The sequence below is a fragment of the Camellia sinensis genome, chromosome 13 (assembly GCF_055761805.1).
Source record: "Camellia sinensis isolate YWXY chromosome 13, ASM5576180v1, whole genome shotgun sequence".
Classification (NCBI taxonomy): domain Eukaryota; kingdom Viridiplantae; phylum Streptophyta; class Magnoliopsida; order Ericales; family Theaceae; genus Camellia; species Camellia sinensis.
This window is the reverse complement of record NC_138973.1, coordinates 43528368-43549745: the sequence shown is the minus strand read 5'-3', so window position 1 is coordinate 43549745 and position 21378 is coordinate 43528368. Positions and strand designations below refer to the sequence as shown.

The 21378-nt window shown below is 35.5% G+C and overlaps 1 protein-coding gene and 1 pseudogene across 27 annotated transcripts in view; one reads left to right on the top strand and one right to left on the bottom strand.

The window, feature by feature from the left end:
- LOC114274933 (uncharacterized) overlaps nt 1–21378 on the bottom strand; it is a 267609-nt pseudogene that overhangs the window by 64828 nt on the left and 181403 nt on the right. The window lies entirely within an intron of this gene.
- On the top strand, nt 832–20600 carry LOC114262679 (trafficking protein particle complex II-specific subunit 120 homolog). 26 transcript variants are annotated; one of them, XM_082902089.1, is made up of 12 exons: nt 923–1342; nt 2079–2171; nt 2660–2761; nt 2903–2980; nt 3098–3277; nt 4392–4451; nt 5330–5618; nt 16408–16493; nt 16585–16705; nt 18507–18633; nt 18843–18916; nt 19412–20600. In XM_082902089.1, exons 7-12 carry the CDS (start codon nt 5556–5558, stop codon nt 20144–20146), a joined length of 1206 nt encoding a protein of 401 aa, XP_082758215.1. In that variant the 5' UTR covers nt 923–1342; nt 2079–2171; nt 2660–2761; nt 2903–2980; nt 3098–3277; nt 4392–4451; nt 5330–5555; the 3' UTR covers nt 20147–20600. The 26 variants fall into 26 exon arrangements, with proteins under 26 accessions (XP_082758229.1, XP_082758217.1, XP_082758216.1 ...); XM_082902087.1 differs by lacking the exon at nt 4392–4451 and adding an exon at nt 4907–5025 and having other exon boundaries at nt 2903–2984; XM_082902086.1 differs by having other exon boundaries at nt 2903–2984.

The following is a 21378-nucleotide window of genomic DNA, read 5'->3' as shown; positions in this document are numbered from 1 at the left end:
GATAAATATTTTCCCAAAAAAAATAAAATAAAAATGATTAGATGATTACAATTAAGAGCATACATTTTATGACAAAGAGTTGCTACAGTTTACATCTTAAAACTAGAACTACTGGACAATTGGGAATCATTATATAATATAAGCAAAGACGTTGTAAGTTATTTATTGATGAAAAATTCAATCTATTTTTCTCAAATTTATGAATTTTTATAATGTAAAAATCTGTGTCATATTATTGGTTCTCATCAATTTTTTTTTCTTTTTTAATTTTAATTATCAATATGGAAATTCCTTTCAAACTTTGTCCATTAATTAGAGAATCTTTTGAATTTTCAACAATATGGAAACTTTCTATTTCTTAAATTGATGATGAAAATCTCAATATATGTTTCTTAAATTGTTAGTGACAATTGATTTGCATACCACTGGTTTTTTCTTAATTGGATAGTAAATTGAAATAAAAAAATTTTGAGGACTTCTTGTTTTTTCCTTCGTAGATTTTTTGGTTTTTGCTTTTGAGGACCTCTTGTCCTTCTTTGTACTTCTCTTTTCTCATTTTTGATAAAATTCTTCTTTTATTGCTGATTCCAAAAAAAAAAAAAAGAAGAAAAAAAATTGAAATAATTTTTTTTACAATATAATAATAATAAAAAAGTTCTGGCTTTTGAACAGATTGTTTAAGAGAGGATTTTTTCTTAAACTTGAGTCCTATTTCCTCTTCTTCTAGCAGCATTTCTTCTTTAAACAAGTAGAAATTTAGCCATTAGCTTTGTGTGGTCTTTAGATTGTATTAACCTGATGAAAAGCAGGGGCCTATTGCCTTCTTGTGGGAAATCATTTTTTTCATTGTTATTGGGTGAACCTAGTTAATGACTGAAGGTTCAGTATTAGGGGTTTGCTGCTTCTGTAGCCACACTACTAGAAAATACAATTTTTTGCGTCTATTTTTTTGCGACTGATTATTTTACTATCGCAAAAAATCACTTTTTACGTCATAATCCCATTTTACTTAACCCCCAAAATCGTGTTCTTAACCGAAAACAAAAAAAACCCCCAAATCGTGTTGCCCTATCCCATTTCACTCTTATTTCCTAACTTTCTCTCTCTCTCTCTCTCTCTCTCTCAAAATCTCACAAATCATATTGTTAATCTCTCAAATTCTCCTCTCTCTCACTCAACTCTCCACTCTCTCTCGCTCGAATCTCACTATCCACTCTCCACTCTTCACTCTTTCTCACTCAACTCTCACTTTGATGAAGATATGAAGATTTTGATCGATTGTTGATGAAGATTTGAAGATTTCAATCTGCTGTTGATGAAGATTTGGATCGATTCATAATCGGTAAGCCTTATTTCTATGTATGAATCCAACTCTCTATCTCTGTAATCCCTATATCTTTATTTTTATCAATGTAGTGTAGATTCTGATTTCGAAACATCTTTGTGATTCGAAGATTCATTTTATTTTTTTATTTTTTTAAATTATTAAATCTTGATTTGCTTTGGCTTTAAAACTTGATCTGAACATTTCTCTAGATTGTTTGCTAAATTTCTTTTAGTTTTTGAACCTCTTGTTTGTATAATTTCAAACTTTTAGTATTATTCTTTTATGTTTGTTTGGCTAGAAAACTGAAGCTCACCTTAATTGGGGTAAAATATATATTTGTTTTCCTGTGTCTTTGTTACATTTTCTTAGCAACCAAACAGAGCATAATTTGGTTAATCTTTGAATGATTTTTCTAGTTTGTAATCTTGTTATTCTGCTTTGAATTCTTCTTTGTTACATGTTTTAGTCGCAGTTGATTTCTATATTGCACTGTTTAATTTTGATTTCAAGCTCTCTCAATTTCAATTTAGTTTGATGAAACTCAGAAGTAATTTAGATCTTGAATTAAACGATGAATTACTTGCTACTGATATCTTTCTCTCTCGTTCTTGAATTTGAATTCGATTCATATAGCTAAATGCATAGAGTATTGAATATTTGTATTCTTAGGAAATACACGAATCTTTTAAATTTTTTTAATTTGTTCATGAGTTTTTTAACCGGATCCTTATTGGCTTGTATCTTATCTTAGTTGATACATTCATGAGGGCTTTACACACTCTTCTTTGTCCTTCCTCCACACTCAGTAGGCCGAATTTTGATTTGGATCAATTTCTTCTGCCAGGTAAAATTTACTGCTATAGTTTGATTTGGTCTCAAACTGATATTTAGTTCGATTTGTTTCTTTTTGTATCCTTTCATGTGAATAAGCAATAATAATAATAATAATGAGTAGCATCTTGATAATTGAAGGCTCTAGAAAGGGGAAAATGAGTAGTATCTTGAATAATTGAAGGTTCTTCTTAGGTGGAGCTCATAGGGTATGTGTACATGGCATCATTTCTATTTTGTGTGGTTGAGATGTAACTTTTGTGTTTTGAATTCATCATTTTTATTTTTATTATGATGATGTCTAATTCATGCATATATATTTAGTTGTGTGTGTGTTGAGGTTTATGCTAGTATGTTTGTCTTGAATACTAATGTATCTGCTATGAATATTATTGTACAATTTTGTCTATATGATTCCTTCTCCCTATCAAGGTCAAGATACACCTCTTCCATTGTCATACATGTTTGACTTGTTACATCCTCTCTTAATGATTTTTTCAGCCACTGGCCAGTGCATATGGGCTTGCAAAACATAGAGATGGTCGGTGGGAATGGGCAATTGCTCCTAGTGTCTCACCATTTCCTAGATATCAACATGCAGTAGTGAGTTTTTCTTTTAAACTCCCAACCAAAAAAAAAAAAGAAAAGAAAAGAAAAGAAAAAGACCCCACCGTTAGTTGACATTTCCCCCCCTCCTGTTTGGTATCTAGAAACCAGTCATTGAGATGTGCTATGCTCCTGTAGGTTTTGTTAAATGCAAGGCTCCATGTGTCTGGTGGTGCACTTGTTGGTGGACGCATGGTGGAAGACTCATCAAGTGTTGTAGGTATTTTCCTTTATTTTCTTTTTCCCTGTAATCCAGCAAATGTGTTCAAATTGTTGGTGTACAAAATCTACACTTAAGTCTTTTTCTCAGATTTGTCATGTTTCTGTGTGTAGTTCTGGATACTGCGGCAGGAGTCTGGAGTGATACGAAGTCTGTTGTTACTACTCCCAGGACGGGCAGATAGAGTGCTGATGCTGCCGGTGGAGATGCTTCAGTTGAACTGACGAGACGCTGTAGGCATGCTGCCGCTGCTATTGGTGACCTGATATTTATCTATGGTGGTCTACGTGGTGGTAAGACGTCACAACAGAACACTCAATTTCTTTCCATTTGTATGTAGTTCTAGACTTTAAGTTGACTAGTACCTTCTAGTATTGTACATCATTTTGCATTCTGATGCCTGGCATAATATGGGCGTGTCCTGATTTGCATTGTCGTAACACAATATTCATATACTCTGAGTTTGTAGTAAATTGGTTGATCCTTTCAAAGTGCTTGCATAACTTGAAACTACAGATAAAGTAGATTCATTTAGAGGAAAATGAAGACTCTTCTTATGTGAAGTTGATGTCTATGATGCTCAACGAGGACCTTTCCATGGATCACTATGATCTCCTCTTTTTCTAATATGATTTCTTAGAATTTTTAGTTTTTTAGAAATATAAATGATCATGAGGTCAATTAATTTGCTTCGTTGGTATCTCTTATTATCCAATTCATTATTGATTAAAGGGTATAAACTTGGCGACATTTTTCTTGCAAGTAATTTTTTGATAAAATTATTGATGATTTTGTCCCTCACAAGTTGATGTGAAGTGCGTGGGTCTCCTCTCCCTTAAGGTTAAAGTGTTTGTATGGACCATGGCTCACTAGAAAGTTAGTACCAATGACATGGTTTAGAAAAGAAGGCTGAATTCCTTGTTACACCCATGGTGTGTCACATGTAAATGGGGCCAAGGAAAGTATTGATCATTTGTTCATGCATTGTCCCATAGTTTTATAATTATGGTGGAGGGTGATTTGTTTGGTGAAGTTGGATTGGGTTGCACCTTCTTCTTGTGTTCATATGTATTGATTGGAGAGGCTTTGGTTCAAGTGATAAAGTGCGGGGTCTTTGGAAATGTGTAGCTTGTGCCCTTATACATTTTTTGTATTATTTTCTAATTTTCCTCTGGTTATTAATAAATTTTTCTTGGTTGTCAATCCAAAAAAATGTTGGTTAATTATGTAATTTAAGCTATATAAGTTTGAAGAATACTATTATTTAGATAACAAAAAGTTCCAGTGGCTTAATGTTATTTTTTGAGATTTATTTAATGCTTATTATTTATTGTCTTTTCATATTTGTTCACTTCATAATATATGTAACCCGCTTGATGGTTATCTTTGTAATTATTTGGCATGCAGAGTATCTCCCCTAAGCTTTGAACTCAAGGCTACTTTGAAGTTGGCAAGATTTCTCTCCAGGTAGGCTTGTTTAACCTGTCTTCTATGATGATGACGGCAACATACTATCGTACTTGAATAAATTTAGCCTGTAGAAGTGGAATGCTATCCCGGAATCTCTTGATCGAAATGTGCAATCAATATATAGCTATAAATTAATGAGGCTATATTATTTATACAATGCTGCTTGCATCATTTTATTCTACATTTTATCAAGGTTAGAATTGTACAAATGTTAATTTTTTGGCAAAAAAGATAGAAAAAAGACATTAGATTTTAATACTTCTACCTGCCATCATATTTTAATGCTTGTAAAGTTAGTTAATATTTTAAGATCTACGTAAATTAAGTGAATTTTGGACCCAAATTCTGGATTGGATTTTTGTCAAACTTTGGATCACATTTCGGTAAACAAGGTCATTTCAATATTTTAATAATTTTAGCTGGAAGTTTGGACTAATTATTTTAAACTTCAGCTAAAATTCGGTGAAGCTCAAATGATCACATTGGCATTTAAAAAATTTTGAGAGTTAAAGATGACCAGCAATATGGAAAGTTTGGATTTAAATTGGAACTTGGTACCAGTAAATTTCAGGTACCGTATAACAGACTACACTTGCCAGATCACATTCTGTAAAATTTTCATTTCATCTCTGTAGTATGTTATCGACTTTTCATTAATTCCTATTGCCATTATTCTATAATTGTTAGACATCACTAAACCAGTCAATTACGCAGTCTTCACTTCAATTATGGGTCAGGATCCCCATAGATGTGTCATTATTCCTTGGGTTAGGGAACAGTGTAGAAGGTTGAAATTCAGTTATAAGCTAAGGATTTTTGTATTACTGTGATTTCTAAAATTGGTTTTTCACTTAAAATATTTTGTTTATTGATAGACATGAGCTGGCCAAGGATGTAGTGAAGTTGTTGACAGCTGCTGCTGATGGAGCGAAATCTTTGATTGACGCCAGTGACTGACTAATATTGTATGTTGAAGTAGCTCGTCTTTTTGGAACTCTAGGCTATCACCGGAAAGCTGCCTTTTTTTCAAGGCAGGTAGCTCAGCTGTATTTGCAACAAGAAAATAGACTGGCCGCTATCAGTGCCTTGCAAGTGTTGGCAATGACCACAAAAGCATATCGTGTTCAAAGTAGAGCATCTATTGCTAGGAGTTCTCTTTCCAATGTGAGTTTTAAAAATATGGTTTGGCTTATATGATTATGCGACTACTGCCATTAATTTTTGCATTTGGGATGAACTTTTCACATTTGGGAGCTTGCCTTTGAAAAGCTAGGAAAAATAAACATTTATTGTCGTTTTATTTAAAAAAAAAATGTTACATCAGCTTCTACTTACTCAAATAAGGTACCATGCTAATGTGCATATGCTAAATTCTATTCATGTATTCCCATACCACTTTCTCTAGAGCAAGGTCCTGATGGATTTTAGGTAGGAGATTATAGTATGCTTATACATTTGATTTCTTGAATGACAACAAAAAACTATTGTTGCAAATGTAAGAATAAAATTTTTTAACATTTCATAGTGCACATGGTAAAAAAAAAAATAATTAACAATTGAAAACTGTAATGTTTCCTTTCCATCCCTACCAAAAAATTAAAATCCTTTTTCTCATAGTACACAGCATGACCTCTTGTGAAGCTGTTAGTTTCCATTCACAGATTGAATTAAGTTCAATATTGGTCAGAACTCCAAATTTGACACAGAAGCTTTGCAATGGATGGTCTGGTTAGAACTGACATGGTGTCATAGATCAACAGGTTCTACACTGTTTTCAGTTAATTATTCTACATACTGAATTTGTTTCTGTTCTTTCTTTATTTAAAGAAATTGTATCCACTCATGTTGATGATGGGAAAACGCATCATCACTTCATAGTCTCACATTTTGAGTCCCAATGGAGCACCCTGCAGATGGTTGTTCTAAGAGAGATACTGGTGTCTGCTGTTCGTTCTGGAGATCCTCTTGCTGCATGGAGTGCAGCAGCATGCCTGCTTCGATCTTATTATCCTCTAATTACTCCTCCTGGGCAAAATAATCTTGCGAGTGAACTTACAAATTCTGCTGATAGACTCCTTTCAGGAACTCGTTGCGCTGATCCTGCCTCACCTTTTATAAGGTATTTGTACTGTAGGTTTAATACTTCTCTAGTATTGAGCAAGAATCAAGTTTCCTTCTGTGCTTATTACGGTTCTGTCATTGTATATTCCTTGGCAAGATAAAATTATAAGATGCTAAATGTCTTCAATTGGCTAAACATATATATAACCAAGGACATTGAACAAACTGGGGCAGCCTAGTTTGATGGAACCCTTGGTGATTGTGTAAAAAAAAAAAAAAAAAAAAAAAACACGACATTGATCACACGTCCCCCCCCCCCAAACCAAAAAAAAAATAAATCATTGTTGGATCCCTCCTATACTTTTTCACATTTACTTTTCAAAGACTTTCACCTATTTGTCCTGTCAACTTTTCAAATGCTTCCAGGTTGCATTCCTTTCCACTCTATCCCTCACAAATGGACATCATAAATGCAATCCAGCTAGAGAAGATTGGTGGGCAGGATCTGCTCCCTTAGGGCCTTTTATTTATACACCATTCAGCAAGGGAGAGCCAAATCATAGTAGTAAGCATGAGCTGATTTGGGTTGTTGGAGAACCAGTCCAGGTGTTAGTGGAATTGGCAATTCCTTGTGGGTTTGACTTAATGGTTGGCAGCATCTATCTGTCAGTGCATTCTGGAAACTTCGATTCTTTTCCAATTAGTGTAAATCTCCCAACTAATTCTTCGAAAGTGATCACGTTGTTAGGAATTCCAACTAAAATGGGGCCAGTGACAATTCCTGGATGCATAGTTCATTGCTTTGGTGTAATTACTGAACACCTTTTTAAGGATGTTGATAACTTGCTCCTTGGAGCAGCACAAGGTCTTGTTCTTTCTGACCCTTTCCGCTGCTGTGGGTCTGCAAAGTTGAAAAATGTATCAGTTCCAAATATTTCTGTTAGGTTTTATTATTGGCAACCCCGTTTGACAAAACTCCTTTCAGTTGTATTTGTTTTCGCACTTTTATTTCAGTGAGGCTATGAGTTTATTAGATGCGAATCCAACCCGAATCGTGCCTTTGTCAATTTCCATGGATCAAAACCGAGGTTGTAAGAGGATCAAGTTTTCTAGATTTTCCAATTTTGGTCGTCTCGCTTGAGCGGGGAAAGTGATGCTCGAGTGGGGATTGCAAGCTTACAGCATCTCTGCTTCGCCTGAAAAAGTACTGGATGGTGTGATTCAACGCTCGAGCGTGGAAACTTCCGCTCGAGCGTGAAGCCTATATGAATCACACAATTTTGAAGCCTCTGCTCGAGCGGGAATTGCCACGCTCGAGCGGACTGCGCGAACACAGATTTTCGGATTTCTATAAGGATTTGGTTTTCTTCCAAAACTAGGATTACTTTGGTTTTCTATAAGTAGTTGGTTTTCTCCCAAAACTTGGATAAGTCCTCCAGAACTTCTTTTTAGATTCTAAGGTTTATATCTGGAGATATTTTGCTAGTTTTCTTTGATGTTTTCATTGAGTATTCAACTCATGGTTTAAGAAGCATACATCAAAGGTTTGTTTGTTTATTCTACACAAAAGAGAGAGTTGTTCTTCGGTGGATTCTGAAGAATTCGATCCTGAAGTTTTGGTGGATTCCGGAGTGGCTCATCGTCAAGACAATTGCGAGGTGAAGACGGGGTTGGAAGAGGCACATAAAGGTTGGTTCAATTTGGGCGTGGATTCGGTAGGTAATTGAGAGTATACCTGTGTAATTCCTTTATATCTTTTTAGTGGATTGTTTTGTGGCTGTTGCCCGTGGTTTTTTATCACAATTGGAGGTGTCCAATTGTGGTTTTTTCACATAAAACCGTTGTGTCGATTTGTTTCGATTGTTTGATTGGGATTGTTATATACTGCTTAAAATTGATACATAATCACAAATCAACATCTAGGGGATTTCTAGATTTTTCAATTGGTATCAGAGCGGGTCGCTCTATTTTTTTTGTTTTACAAATCTATTAGAGCGAGATCTTGTTTGATTTGTGATAATGGACTCAATTCGTGAGGGAAATTCTATGGTTCGACCACCCCTACTTGACGGATCCAATTATTCTTTTTGGAAAGCTCAGATGAGATCATTTTTAAAATCAATAGATGAAAAAATTTGGTAATCTGTCATGAATGGGTGGACCGAACCAACAATTACCGTTGATGGAGTAACATTCCCCAAACCAATTGAAAAGTGGGACACAATTGATTACCAAAATAGTAGCTGGAATAGTAAAGCTATCAATTCTCTCTTTTGCGTTGTCACACCTGAAGAGTTTAGTCGTATTTGTAATTGTGAAGTTGCAAAAGAGGCTTGGGATATCTTACAAACTGTTCATGAGGGCACTTCTTCTGTGAAACGCTCAAAACTTCAAAAGCTTACATCTAGTTTCGAAAATCTTTCAATGAAAGATAGTGAGACCTTTGATGAATTTTATGCAAAGTTGAGTGACATTGTAAATTCCAGCTTCAATTTAGGTGAAAAAATACCAAAATCCAAAGTTGTGAGAAAAATTTTGAGATCCTTACCCGATCGGTTCCAACCAAAAGTTGCGGCTATTGATGAGGCTCAAGATGTTGACAACCTCAAGCTAGATCAATTGGTTGGAAATCTCCAAACTTATGAGGCACATAGGAATTTCAAAAAGTAACTAAAAGATATTTCTTTTAGTAGTGCTCATAGAGTTGGAGAGGATTCTGATGAGGATTATGAGATAGCTTCCAAGATTACCGCTGCTTTTGTTAAACAATTTAAAAAGTCTTTTTTGAAAAAGAATCCTAATCTTTTGGAATCTACTCATTCTCATAAATCTAAAGGCAAAGATAAACTCAAAATTAATTCTATAGCCAAGAAAGAGAAAGGAAAGATACAAGGGAACTCTGAAAGACTCCAATGCTATGAATGCCAAGGATTTGGCCACTTTGCTCAAGAATGCCCCACTCGGTTGAGGAAGAAGAAAGCCCTCGCTATCACTTGGGATGAATCAGAATCTGATGAAGATGAAAGTGACAATGAAGATCAAGGTGAAGAGGGACATAAACAATTCCTTGCTTTCATGGTGGCTTCTGAAATTAAAGGACGAATAGAGTATTCGAAGAGCCCGGTTGAGAATACCACTGATGATGAATCCTTGGGAAGTGATGATGAAGAGCTTGAGCAAGCTTATGAAAAGTTGTATAAGGAATCTCTTAAGTTATCCAAATTGAATGACAAACTCACTATGAAACTCACAACATGTGAAAGTGAGAATGTCAAACTAAAGGAGAAGATTTCCGAGGCTAGGCTTGATGCCATCAAGATAGCTAATGATCGACAAGCTCTTTGTGCAAAACTCTTGACTTGTGAGACAGAGAGGAACGAGCTACAACAAATCTATGGAACATATGAAGAAAAAATTAAAACTCTCCAGATGTCTCAAGTTGCTTTGGAAGAATTAATGATCAAGAAAGAGGAAGAACTCAAGTGTGCCATGGTTACCATTAGTCTTTGGAACAAAGGATCAAAGACTTTGGACAATATCATTGGGTCTCAACAAATTTGTTCAGACAAGAGTAGCATTGGCTTTGGTGGTAAGAAAGAGCAAAAATAGAGTGCTTCAACATCTCATGATACAAGAACTCAAGGAAAGGGAGAACAAAAAATTCAACATAAGGATGGACTTCTCAAACTTCCTAGAGTTGGTAAGGTAAAAGAAAAGAATGTACACCTTGTTTTTATTTGTCATCATTGTGGTATGCATAGTCATATTCGCCCTTATTGTTATAAGTTGTATGGGAGATTGTATTTGCCTAGACCTAAAAATTGGAAGTTGGAAGCCAAGTCGAGAAGGGTTCCCATTGCAGGGGAAAGGAACCACAACATCAAGACACCACCCAAGAACTGCAATTCTCACAACTTTGTTCGTACTAAAGCAGTTTAGGTGAGAAAACTTGACTTGTGTTAATTTGTTTATTTGTTTTAGCTTTTGGGTTTTTGTGTGTTGTTTTTTAATGAAAAAAAATGTGTGCTTGTTCGTTTTTTGTCTTGCTTTGGTTAAGAAATAAAAAATAAAAAAAAATAAAAAATCCCAAAAAGATTTTCTTAGTATGGTTTTGCAAGCTTGAAATTTTTGAGTGGTCCTTGGTGCATATTGGAATTGATGAGAATATCCATTACATGTTAATATATGTGTGCTTTCTGTGGTCATTACTCGTTTTTGGAGTGTGTGTTTTTTGATTAGTATGTTTCATTCTGTACACACTCTTAGATTAGCAAATTTTGGAGTCTTCTGCCTTAGGGATTATTATTTTCTTTATGGACTTCTGTCATTGTATCTTTTGCTTTTCTAGAAGAATTGACCTATACTAGCATATCATGGGTGATGTTGAGTCTCTTAACCATCTTCCATCTTTTTGCACCTCCACGGCTTTCCCCTCTATTCTTTGCAGTCTAGCCATGAGGAAAAGGCTACCTCAGAGTCACCAACCAGGCCATCCTTATTATATCCATGCTTCTCTGGTTCGGTTTCCATACTCTTGAGCGTGTCAGCCGCCAATGAGTGTGCAAAAGAAAAAGGAAAAGAAAAAGAAAAAGAAAAAGAAAGAGAAGCAGAAAAAATATGCAAAAGATAGAAAAATATGCAAAAGAAAGAAAGAAAAAAAAAAGATTCATTGATTGAGGGGGAGCCTCCGCCTTTACTCACCAAATACCCATTGATTCCTAGTGGTTTGACTTTCCTTAGTTGTGCTTAGATTCTCTTGTCGGAGGTCCAGCTTTCATATCACTACTAGGATTGAATCTAGTGTTTGTCGAACTCCAAGAGTCACACGCATACTTTTATCATGAGATCTATGCTTTTCACATAATGCATCACTTTCTTTCATGAGGAATTTTCTACAGACTGTGCACATTGTGTTTACTAGTAATTGTGCTTCTTGGATAATCTTGTGTGTTTTAAGGCACAATATGAAATTCCTTGATTGCTCCACCATATTATTTTTGTCGTTTTCTTCTTGTTCACTATTTTCAGTGTTTGTAGTTGCTTTTAGTGAGGGGGAGTTTGGTTCATCTTGACTTGGGTTGGTTTATGATCTTGCTTTTGTTGGTTGAGAGTTATTTTTCATGAGTCTTAGTTTTCATCTATTCATGTTTTCCATCTCATGTTTCAAGATAATCGTGTCATATGTCTATTGCTTTTTCATATATTCTTGTGGGACTAATAGTTGTTTTGGAGATTGTGGCACTAATAACTGTTTTGCAGATCAAGACCTTGAGAAAGAATTTGGGTTTTGTTGGCTGTAATGGGTTGGGGTGTTTAGGATTTTATTTGTTGGGTGTGTTTTGTCACGGCATTGCCAAAGGGGGAGATTGGTAGGTTTTATTATTGGCAACCCTGTTTGACAAAACTCCTTTCAGTTGTATTTGTTTTCACACTTTTATTTCAGTGAGGCTATGTTTATTAGATGCGAATCCAACCCGAATCGTGCCTTTGTCAATTTCCATGGATCAAAACCGAGGTTGTAAGAGGATCAAGTTTTCCAGATTTTCCAATTTTGGTCGTCCCGCTTGAGCGGGGAAAGTGACGCTCAAGCAGGGATTGCAAGCTCATAGCATCTCTGCTTCGCCTGAAAAAGTACTGGATGGTGTGATTCGACGCTCGAGCGTGGAAATTTCCACTCGAGCATGAAGCTTATATGAATCACCCAATTTTGAAGCCTCCGTTCGAGCGGGAATTGCCACGCTTGAGCGGACCGCGCGAACACAGATTTTCGGATTTCTATAAGGATTTGGTTTTCTTCCTAAACTAGGATTAATTTGGTTTTCTATAAGTAGTTGGTTTTCTCCCAAAACTTGGATAAGTCCTCTAGATCTTCTTTTTGGATTCTAAGGTTTATATCTGGGGATATTTTGCTAGTTTTCTTTGATGTTTTCATTGAGTATTCAACTCATGGTTTAAGAAGCATACATCAAAGGTTTGTTTGTTTATTCTACACAAAAGAGAGAGTTGTTTTTCGGTGGATTCTAAAGAATTTGAGCCTGAAGCTTTGGTGGATTCCGGAGTGGCTCATCGTCAAGACAATTCCGAGGTGAAGACGGGGTTGGAAGAGGCACATAAAGGTTGGTTCAATTTGGGCATGGATTCACTAGGTAATTGAGAGTATACCTGTGTAATTCCTTTATATCTTTTTAGTGGATTGTTTTGTGGCTGTTGCCCGTGGTTTTTTTATCACAATTGGAGGTGTCCAATTGTGATTTTTCCATGTAAAATCGTTGTGTCGATTTGTCTTGATTGTTTGATTGGGATTGTTATATACTGCTTAAAATTGATATATAATCACAAATCAACATCTAGAGGATTTCTAGATTTTTCAATTTCTGTGGTACCCTCATTGCCATTGCTAGTGTCACACGTTGTAGGTGGTGATGGAGCTGTCATTTTATATGAAGGTGAAATTCATGATGTGTGGATTAGTCTGGCCAATGCTGGTACTGTTCTAGTTGAACAGTTACATATATCACTATCAGGAAAAAACCAAGAGTCAGTTTTATCAGTCCCTTATGAAACTTTAAAAAGTGTCCTTCCTCTGAAACCTGGTGCGGAAGTGACAATACCAGTAACCTTAAAAGTGTGGCAGCTTGGTTTGGTTGACACTGATACTGCTAGCAAAAATTTATCTGGAAGCACAGTAGCCCAATGTTGTTGATCCACTATGTAGGTAATTTTCCAACCACAACTGTAATAGGAAAATAACTTTTGTTTATTAGATTTTGTTAATATAATTTATTTGCTCTTGCAATCTTGGTGTTTCTAAGTTTTTTGAGTTCCTAGTTTTAAGCGACAATTACATCAAATATATGGCTCTCTTCTGGGAGTAGCAACATTGTGATCTATGGTCTGGGTCTGGGTTTGAATTATGATGAGAATTTGCAAATCAGACTAAAGCCACATTCCAACATGCCCTATTGACCTTGCCCACATATTCAATGACGGATCCTGTTTTCTTAACCTTCTCCCAGAGTAAAGGGAGAGTGCTTTAATCAAACTTCCCCACCCCTTTGTGGTACTTGTTTACTCTCATCTCAAGACCTATTTAACGATTCTGAGATTTGATGAATTTGATGCTTAGGATGTCATTTGGTCCAAATTTCTGGTTGAAGACACTATTTGGGTAAAAATGTTTGAATGCTTAATTGAAGTTCCTCTTCGTGTGTTTCTCTTACATCTGTTATCATAGTATTTGCTTAATTTGATGTTCCCCTTTTTCTCTTGTGATTGACTAATTCTGTGATATCCCGCAAATCTATATTAGTGATTGTTTACGGCTTTTGATACACTTTTCTACACAGACATTGAGTTTGTTAAAAAGGCGTGTTTGCATTGTTTACCCTTTTCAATCTTCCTGTCAGGGCCATTGGCGAATTCAGGAGAACCACCTACAGATGGGTCTGTTGTTCCCCCTGGTAGACGCCTGGTTGATCCTTTGAACATTTGTGTTTTGCAGGGCTTGTCCTTTGTGAAGGCCCATTTGCTGTCGATGGAAATTCCTGCATACGTCGGTGAAAATCCTCCTATGTTGGTTCATGTGGAGAATGGTTCTTATGAAGTTACGGTTTTTGATTCTTTTGAAAGTAAGACTGATAAATTAGTGAAGATTGATCCTTACATGGGAAGTTGGGGGCTACGCTTTCTTGAACTCGAGTTGTCTAATCCAACTGATGTTGTTTTTGAGATTAATGTTTCTGTCAAGCTAGGGAAATTTAGAAATGAGGATAATTCTAGTGTTGACTGCAATGCAGCTGAGTTTGGTTACCCTAAAACAAGAATCGATAGGGATAACACTGCAAGGGTACTAATACCTCTAGAGCATTTTAAATTACCTGTTCTGGACAGTTCGTTCTTTGTGAAACGTACCCAGAGTGGGACCCCTGATAGAAGTTCAAGTTTCTCGGAGAAGAATGCTAAGGATGAACTGAATGCTTCGATCAAGAACTTGATTTCCAAAATTAAGGTGAGGTGGCAATTTGGACGGAACAGCTCTGGAGAATTAAACATTAAGGATGCCATACAGGCTGCCCTTCAGACGTCCGTCACGGATGTCCTGCTACCGGATCCATTGACGTTTGGCTTTAAGCTTGCTAAAAATAGTACAGGACGTGCCAAACTCAGTTCACCTAAAGAATCCATTAATCAAGTTCAATCCCCTTTGTCTAAAGGTTTTGTACTTGCGCATGACATGACTTCCATGGAAGTTATGGTCCGAAACAACAATAAGGAAATGATAAGGATGAGTCTTAGCATTACGTGCCGAGATGTAGCCGGGGAGAACTGCATTGAGGGAAAGAAGGCAACTGTTCTTTGGTCAGTTAAAATTCTAGCATGCTGTCTTTGTTCAACTATCTTTCAGTAGATAGCAACCCTTTAACTCAATTAGTTAGAAAATACTCTTTTTTAATTTTTAAGAAAATAAGGAAATATCAAAAAATAATTATTTCTAACTTTCAAACCAAGGAAATAATCTTTGATTTTTAGGACGAAAATAAGGATTATATTAGAAAATATCATTTCTAACTTTCAAAAACTTTGAGTTTTCATAACCTTTTCTTCAGGGGTTATGAATGGACTCCCTAAGCGATTAGCCTATTGTTGGAAAATGGGACCAAATATCATGGAATCGATTACATGGAAATTTTATATGCCAGCATTCAAAATTATTATGGATGAGCATGTTTATTTATGCGGGGGTTTTTTTTTTTTTGGTCTGATCTATTGTTAGGCGTTTTGAGGGGTGTAACTGTGGAGGTTCCTCCCCTAGAGGAAATCAAACATTCGTTCTCTTTGTATTTCCTGGTTCCTGGCGAGTACACTCTGTTAGCTGCCGCTGTGATTGATGATGCCAATGATATTCTGAGGGCTCGTGCACGATCTAGTTCACCTGATGAGCCAATCTTCTGTTAAGAGCCCCCATTTCATGTCCGAGTAAATGGAACTGCATAAACTGTATCATTTCGTTCACCTATTAAACACGTGGCTCATATGTTTCCTGAGGAAACTACTGATACTGTCATTTGTGCCTTTCCATAATTTAGCTCATCAAGATTTCAGTTGGGTGTATATTAGGATGTTCTAGAGTGTCTATAAATCCGTAGTGGACATTAATTATTGTGATTTCCTTTCAATGAGTGTTGTGAATTTGAGGCTCATAAGAAATTAGATTGGTCGCTGTTCCATAAGTTGAGTATTACCATCATATAAATGATTCCAGTTTGGTGTCTGTTGTACGTACAAACAGAGAAATTGTCATGCTTTCATGGTGTGGTTCGGGTCATGAATCAGTTGCTACCAGTATACATCCATAGTATACATACATATAAATATATATTGTTTACCCCAAATCGCAACTATTTAAAGCAAATTAACTTTTTCTTCTTGTGTGCGCTAGTGGTGGAGAAGTGGTTGGTAGCAACATTTGTTGCATTTGACATAATGTTAAAAGATATGGGCCTAACAAGTAATAGAAACATTATTAAAAAAATAAAAACTTTAAATGGGTGACAGCCTAATCTTTTATTTTTGTTTTTTTTTTCATTGGATTGTGTTTTTAATATTACAAAACCTCAACAAGAAAAACATTAGCGATTTTATTAACCTATTTTAGTTTCAAGAATTTAAAGTGTCTAACCTCTTATATTTTGGTGAAACATTGCCTAAAATTAATGTTTCGTAACAAAGAAGAGACTAAACATCTGTGTTGACTGAGTCATAGGTGTAGTTTTAATTGGCAAACTCAGGTTGTTGATCTGATTACTTTATGTTGCAACAATCATACTTCTGCTTCTTTTTTGTCTTGAAAGTAGTAATTCATCTTTTATAGACTAACTAAAACATATCCCAGGGAACCTTCTGTGTAGCATCATGGCAAGGAATAGAAGTTGCTGTGAAAAAACTTGGGGAGGAAGTGACTGCTGATCAGGATAAAATGTGAGTTGTCCATATGATGGCATTTTCATTTTGTTTCCATTATTTTCTAAATTCTTGGTTTTCATTTTTCTTTTTGTTGATTTTGCTCAAGAAGTCTTTTCAGAGATGAGCTTGAATTGCTTCAGAAGATACGACATCCAAATGTAGTCCAATTTCTGGGTGCTGTAACACAAAGTACCCCAATGATGATTGTGACAGACTATTTACCCAAGGTCTTTCTCAATTTTTTGAGTACTCACTTCTTATTAAGTGACACTTGATAGTCTTAAAATTTTTGCTGATTTTCAACTTATTAGATTGTAGATTTAATATTCTTATTGTTTATGGAGCAATAGGAGTTCTTATCGTCCTAGCTATTTATTCTTGTAATTGTGGTTGGTGTTGTTTTTGCCATTTCCAATTCTTTCTTACCCTTTGCTGAATTTGACCTTTTCTTAATGCTTGTGTTTCAAATATATATTCAATATTTGAACTAAAATTTTTATGGTGGTTTGTGTCAACAGAAGGTGAATTCTTTTGATATGTCTTAATTGGAATGCTATTTACCCTGAGCAATGCTTTTTATATCTTTTAACATGTCATTTAATGCTGTATATGGATGTGAAGATTCCATCTAGCAATTGCTTCTCGTTTTGATTTTTTCAAGATCTTAAGCTTAATTCTCATTAGAGCGAGCTTACTTCTCAGAAGAGTTGGGTCCCCTCTTCTTTCCAAAGCCAACAACTGCAAACAACTGTGAGAATATATTGTGTATTAGGAATTAGGAATTAGTGTAAATATTAGGAATTGGTTATAGATTTAGGAATTATATTGTATATTTGGAATTAGTGTAAAAATTAGTGTAAATATTACTTCTCATAATTGGTTAGGTCTTCATGGAGAGAGAGATGAGAGGGGTGGAACTTTGTAATCTAAAACCCAAAATGCTGAAAATTTGAGATTGAATTTTAATTCTCAGTTCAACTCTTTTTTTCTCAGCAACAATCAGTGTTATAATTTGTTGATGACTTGTGTAGTTGTTGTGAGAATATATGGTATATATGGCATGATTGGTTATATTAGGAATTAGCCCTAAATCTATTACTAAAAAAGGAAATACAAAGATTCCTATTTACACTAATTCCTAATATAAAGGAATTAGCCCTAAATCTTTGTATTAGGAATTAGTGTAAATAGGAATCTTTGTATTTCCTCTTTCAGTAATAGATTTAGGGCGAATTCCTAATATAGCCAATCATGCCATATATACAAAGATTCCTAATACAACCAATTATGCCATATATACAATATATTCTCCCAACAATAAGTACACAAGTCATCAACAAATTATAACACTGATTGTTGCTGAGAAAAAAAGAGTTGAACTGAGAATTAAAATTCAAACTCAAATTTTTCAGCATTTTGGGTTTTAGATTACAAAGTTCCACCCCTCTCCTCTCTCTCTCTCTCTCTCTCTCTCTCCATGAAGCCCTCAACTTCAATCTCTCTCTTTCTCTGAGGTTCGGGACATTGTTGATGCGGAAGGTCAAGAGGTACTTGACATGTTACAAGTCGACATAGGCAGGAACCAAAGGTCGCGGTGATGGTGGGAAGTCGCTGAAGAAGAGCTGTAACTATTACAGCGAAATGAATGAAGAGGAGAGGAATGAGAAGATGACATCTGCCATTAGCTACTGCAAGGTTAGCAAACATCAATCTCGTTGGTGTGTTAATGTTGAAAAAAATATTCTGGCACTGTAGCCGAAGAAAAATGAAGCAATTTATCTTCTGTTTAGGTTTATTTTCTTTTTGATTATTCTATTAACCAAAAATCAAAAGCATACCATCCTAATTCTTGTTTGGCGGTTTGTTTATTTCATCTTCCTATGTGACTTAATCGCTACGATCTCTGAATATGGTTCTATATGAAAGAGTTGCCAGCAAAATAGACAACATAAATTGCATTCTTAGTTAACTGCAATGAAGCAATACTTAACTCATATGGTTTCTCTTTATTATTTGATGTTTTTGTAGGGTGACGCAAAAGCAAATGAAACTCCTATTGAAGAGCCGGAGACTGAAGCCAAGGTTCTCGATATACCAAGCCCATGCTCCATGGATATTGATTCTCGAACTAATAATCAGTTACCACAAGTGATTAGTAAGTGCACCCACTGTTTCTTTAAGTTTAGTTCTGGTAAATCAAGAACAATGTTTGGCAACTCTCAGTTATTAAAACCACTAGTATATTGGATTCCTTCGTGCTTTGTTATTATTTCATTGCATGCTAATGGACCGCTGATCTTTAACATGTCAAAAGAGCCAGGGCTTGTTTAGGTAGTTAATATGATATGACCTGTTCTTGTGCAGCTTCAGAAGAAATTTCAGCTGCTGCCTGTGATGATAAACCTGATCGCTTGGAAATTGCTCGGCTTTATAATGGGGTAAAATTCATATGTTGCGCTATTTAATCATAGATCATGCTAATGGCAACCCTATGGATTGTTAATAAGGTAGAGAAAATGCCAAAATATTTAGAATTTCAATGCTCCTTTCACATATTCCCAGATACCTTCATATACTTTCTTATACATTGTAGTGCAGTTTTTACACATATATTGACACAAATGAATATGCAAGAACTAACAATTGTTTCTTTTGCAGGATTTTAAATAGTGCCCCATACATGAAGTTCGTATAAGCTTGTATTTGGGCTGCTATTTCAACATGGGTTAGGGGGTCTTTTGCAGGATTTTAAATAGTGCCCCATACATAACATACAGACTGATATGTATCGGGATTTTAAACTTTCGATATATTTACTGATATTGTCCAATATCAACTAATATATAATTGTACTATCAATATCAATACATATTTTGCTACTAGTGAGGTTGAAAATTGTAATCTAACCTTTCTTCATATCTATTTTTTTGCAGAAATTAGATGTCAATGAACCTGCTCGTGAGCAAACAGAACCTAGCACCACTGGTCATTGGGAAGAAAAGAAGCTAGTCAGCAGAGATGGCCAAGCAAAGCTCAAAGCCAATGTCTTCTTCGCTTCCTTTGACCAACGCAGCGACAAAGCTGCCGGAAAACGCGCATGTACAGCACTGGCTGCAGTCATTGCCAATTGGCTTCAATCCAACCAAGACAACACGCCAATGAGGGCCCAATTCGACAGGCTCATAGTCGAAGGCTCCTCTGAATGGAGAAAGCTCTGTGACAATCAGGACTTGATAAACCAATTCCCCGACAAGCATTTTGACATCAAGACCGTCCTGCAAGCCGGACTCTGCCCAATATCGGTCTTGCATGAGAAGTCCTTCATCGGATTCTTCGGTCCGGAAAAGTTCGAGACATTGAAAGGAGTCATGTCTTTTGATCAGATATGGGATGAGATCAAGAAGAACGCAAAGGGTGACAATGACATGCCTAGGATTTACATAGTAAGCTGGAATGATCATTTCTTTGTGTTGAAGGTCGACGTCAACGCTTACGACATCATCGACACATTTGGTGAGCGGCTCTTTGAGGGTTGCAACCAAGCATACATTTTGAGGCTTGATGACTCGACTTTGATGCGCAGGAAGGTACAGAAAGAAGGGGTCAGTTTCGATCAGTCAAGTGAGGACAAATTTGCAGTGGCAAAGAGTGTTGCAGAGAGTTCATGAAGACATTTCTAGCTCCTATACCACTTAGGGAACTTGAATTGGAAGAGAAGAAGGAACTGGTTTCTTACTAAGCTCTCCACCAGCAATTACCGATAGAATTCAACTTCACCACGCCATTATCATTATCATCGTCTTCATCAGCTTCATCTACCAATTCAACTTCTTCTCTCTTCTCAAATGAGAGTATAAATAGATAATTAATGTAGATTATTCATGTATTCTGTGTTAAACTTTTAGGGGAGCAAACTGAGCGATCCTCATTGATCAATTAAATGCAATAAGGAGTCTGAGCTTCCCACTTGTGGGAAGGTGAAGTTATGAGCGTATGACACTTGTACATTGGGTCCAACCCCAAGTGACCAGGAGGCCACATGGGAAACATTCGTATGATCGACACTCATAGAGATGTAATATTTTCAATCTAGATAGTAATAGTAGTTTGACAGTTATAGAATTTCATCTTGCCTTGTTTTTACACGATTTCTCTTTATTTTTTTTTATGTTCTAATGGATTAACTTTGATCATCCAATTAAATATTGTTATGGTATCGAATCTTCTTAGTTATTTTTATTGTAATGTTGTGTTTTTTTGCATCATCTCAACAATTTGAAATATGTTAGTCTATTTGTTGTTGAGTAACATTTAGATGAAAAAAAAGTAAACAAAAATATATAACTGTATCACAAATTATTGTAAAGTATAATACTTTAACTTAAGAAGTTGTCGTTGTAACATCACCACCAAAAGATTATGTAATATTTTTTACAAAAATTTATAATATTTATCAAAAAAAATACATAACTCAACAAGGTGTGTACAATATGTAGAGTAAAGTTCCCCAATTTCGGTTTAACTTTTCTCTTTTAGGCTTATATTTTGGATAAATTACTCATCAAAATGACTTAATATTTCAAAATTTTCAACTTTTCTCTTTTAGGCTTATATTTTGGATAAATTACCCATCAAAATGGCTTAATATTTCAAAATTTTCAACGTCACATCATTCTAGTAATTTTTTTTTGTATGAAATTTATGTTTGCAAATCAAGAAAATGGAGAACCCTTAGTTTGGAGGATTCTCATGGGATTGCTAATCAACACAATAAACAATAAATAAACAACACAGCACAAGAAGTTAAAAAAACAAAATTTGCAAAAGCAACATACATGCTAGATCGAGTATCACAAGAGATTTGTCTTTTCTATTTACACCTATGGATTAGATAAAAACA

What these genes read in the sequence shown, in the direction of transcription:
- LOC114262679 (XM_082902085.1), top strand. Translation starts at nt 5,556, where the DNA reads ATGACCACAAAAGCATATCGTGTTCAAAGTAGAGCATCTATTGCTAGG. An exon ending in ACTGCTGATCAGGATAAAAT is followed by an intron (nt 16,494 to 16,584) that starts GTGAGTTGTCCA and finishes ATTTTGCTCAAG; the next exon opens with AAGTCTTTTCAGAGATGAGC. An exon ending in TTGCTCGGCTTTATAATGGG is followed by an intron (nt 18,917 to 19,411) that starts GTAAAATTCATA and finishes ATTTTTTTGCAG; the next exon opens with AAATTAGATGTCAATGAACC.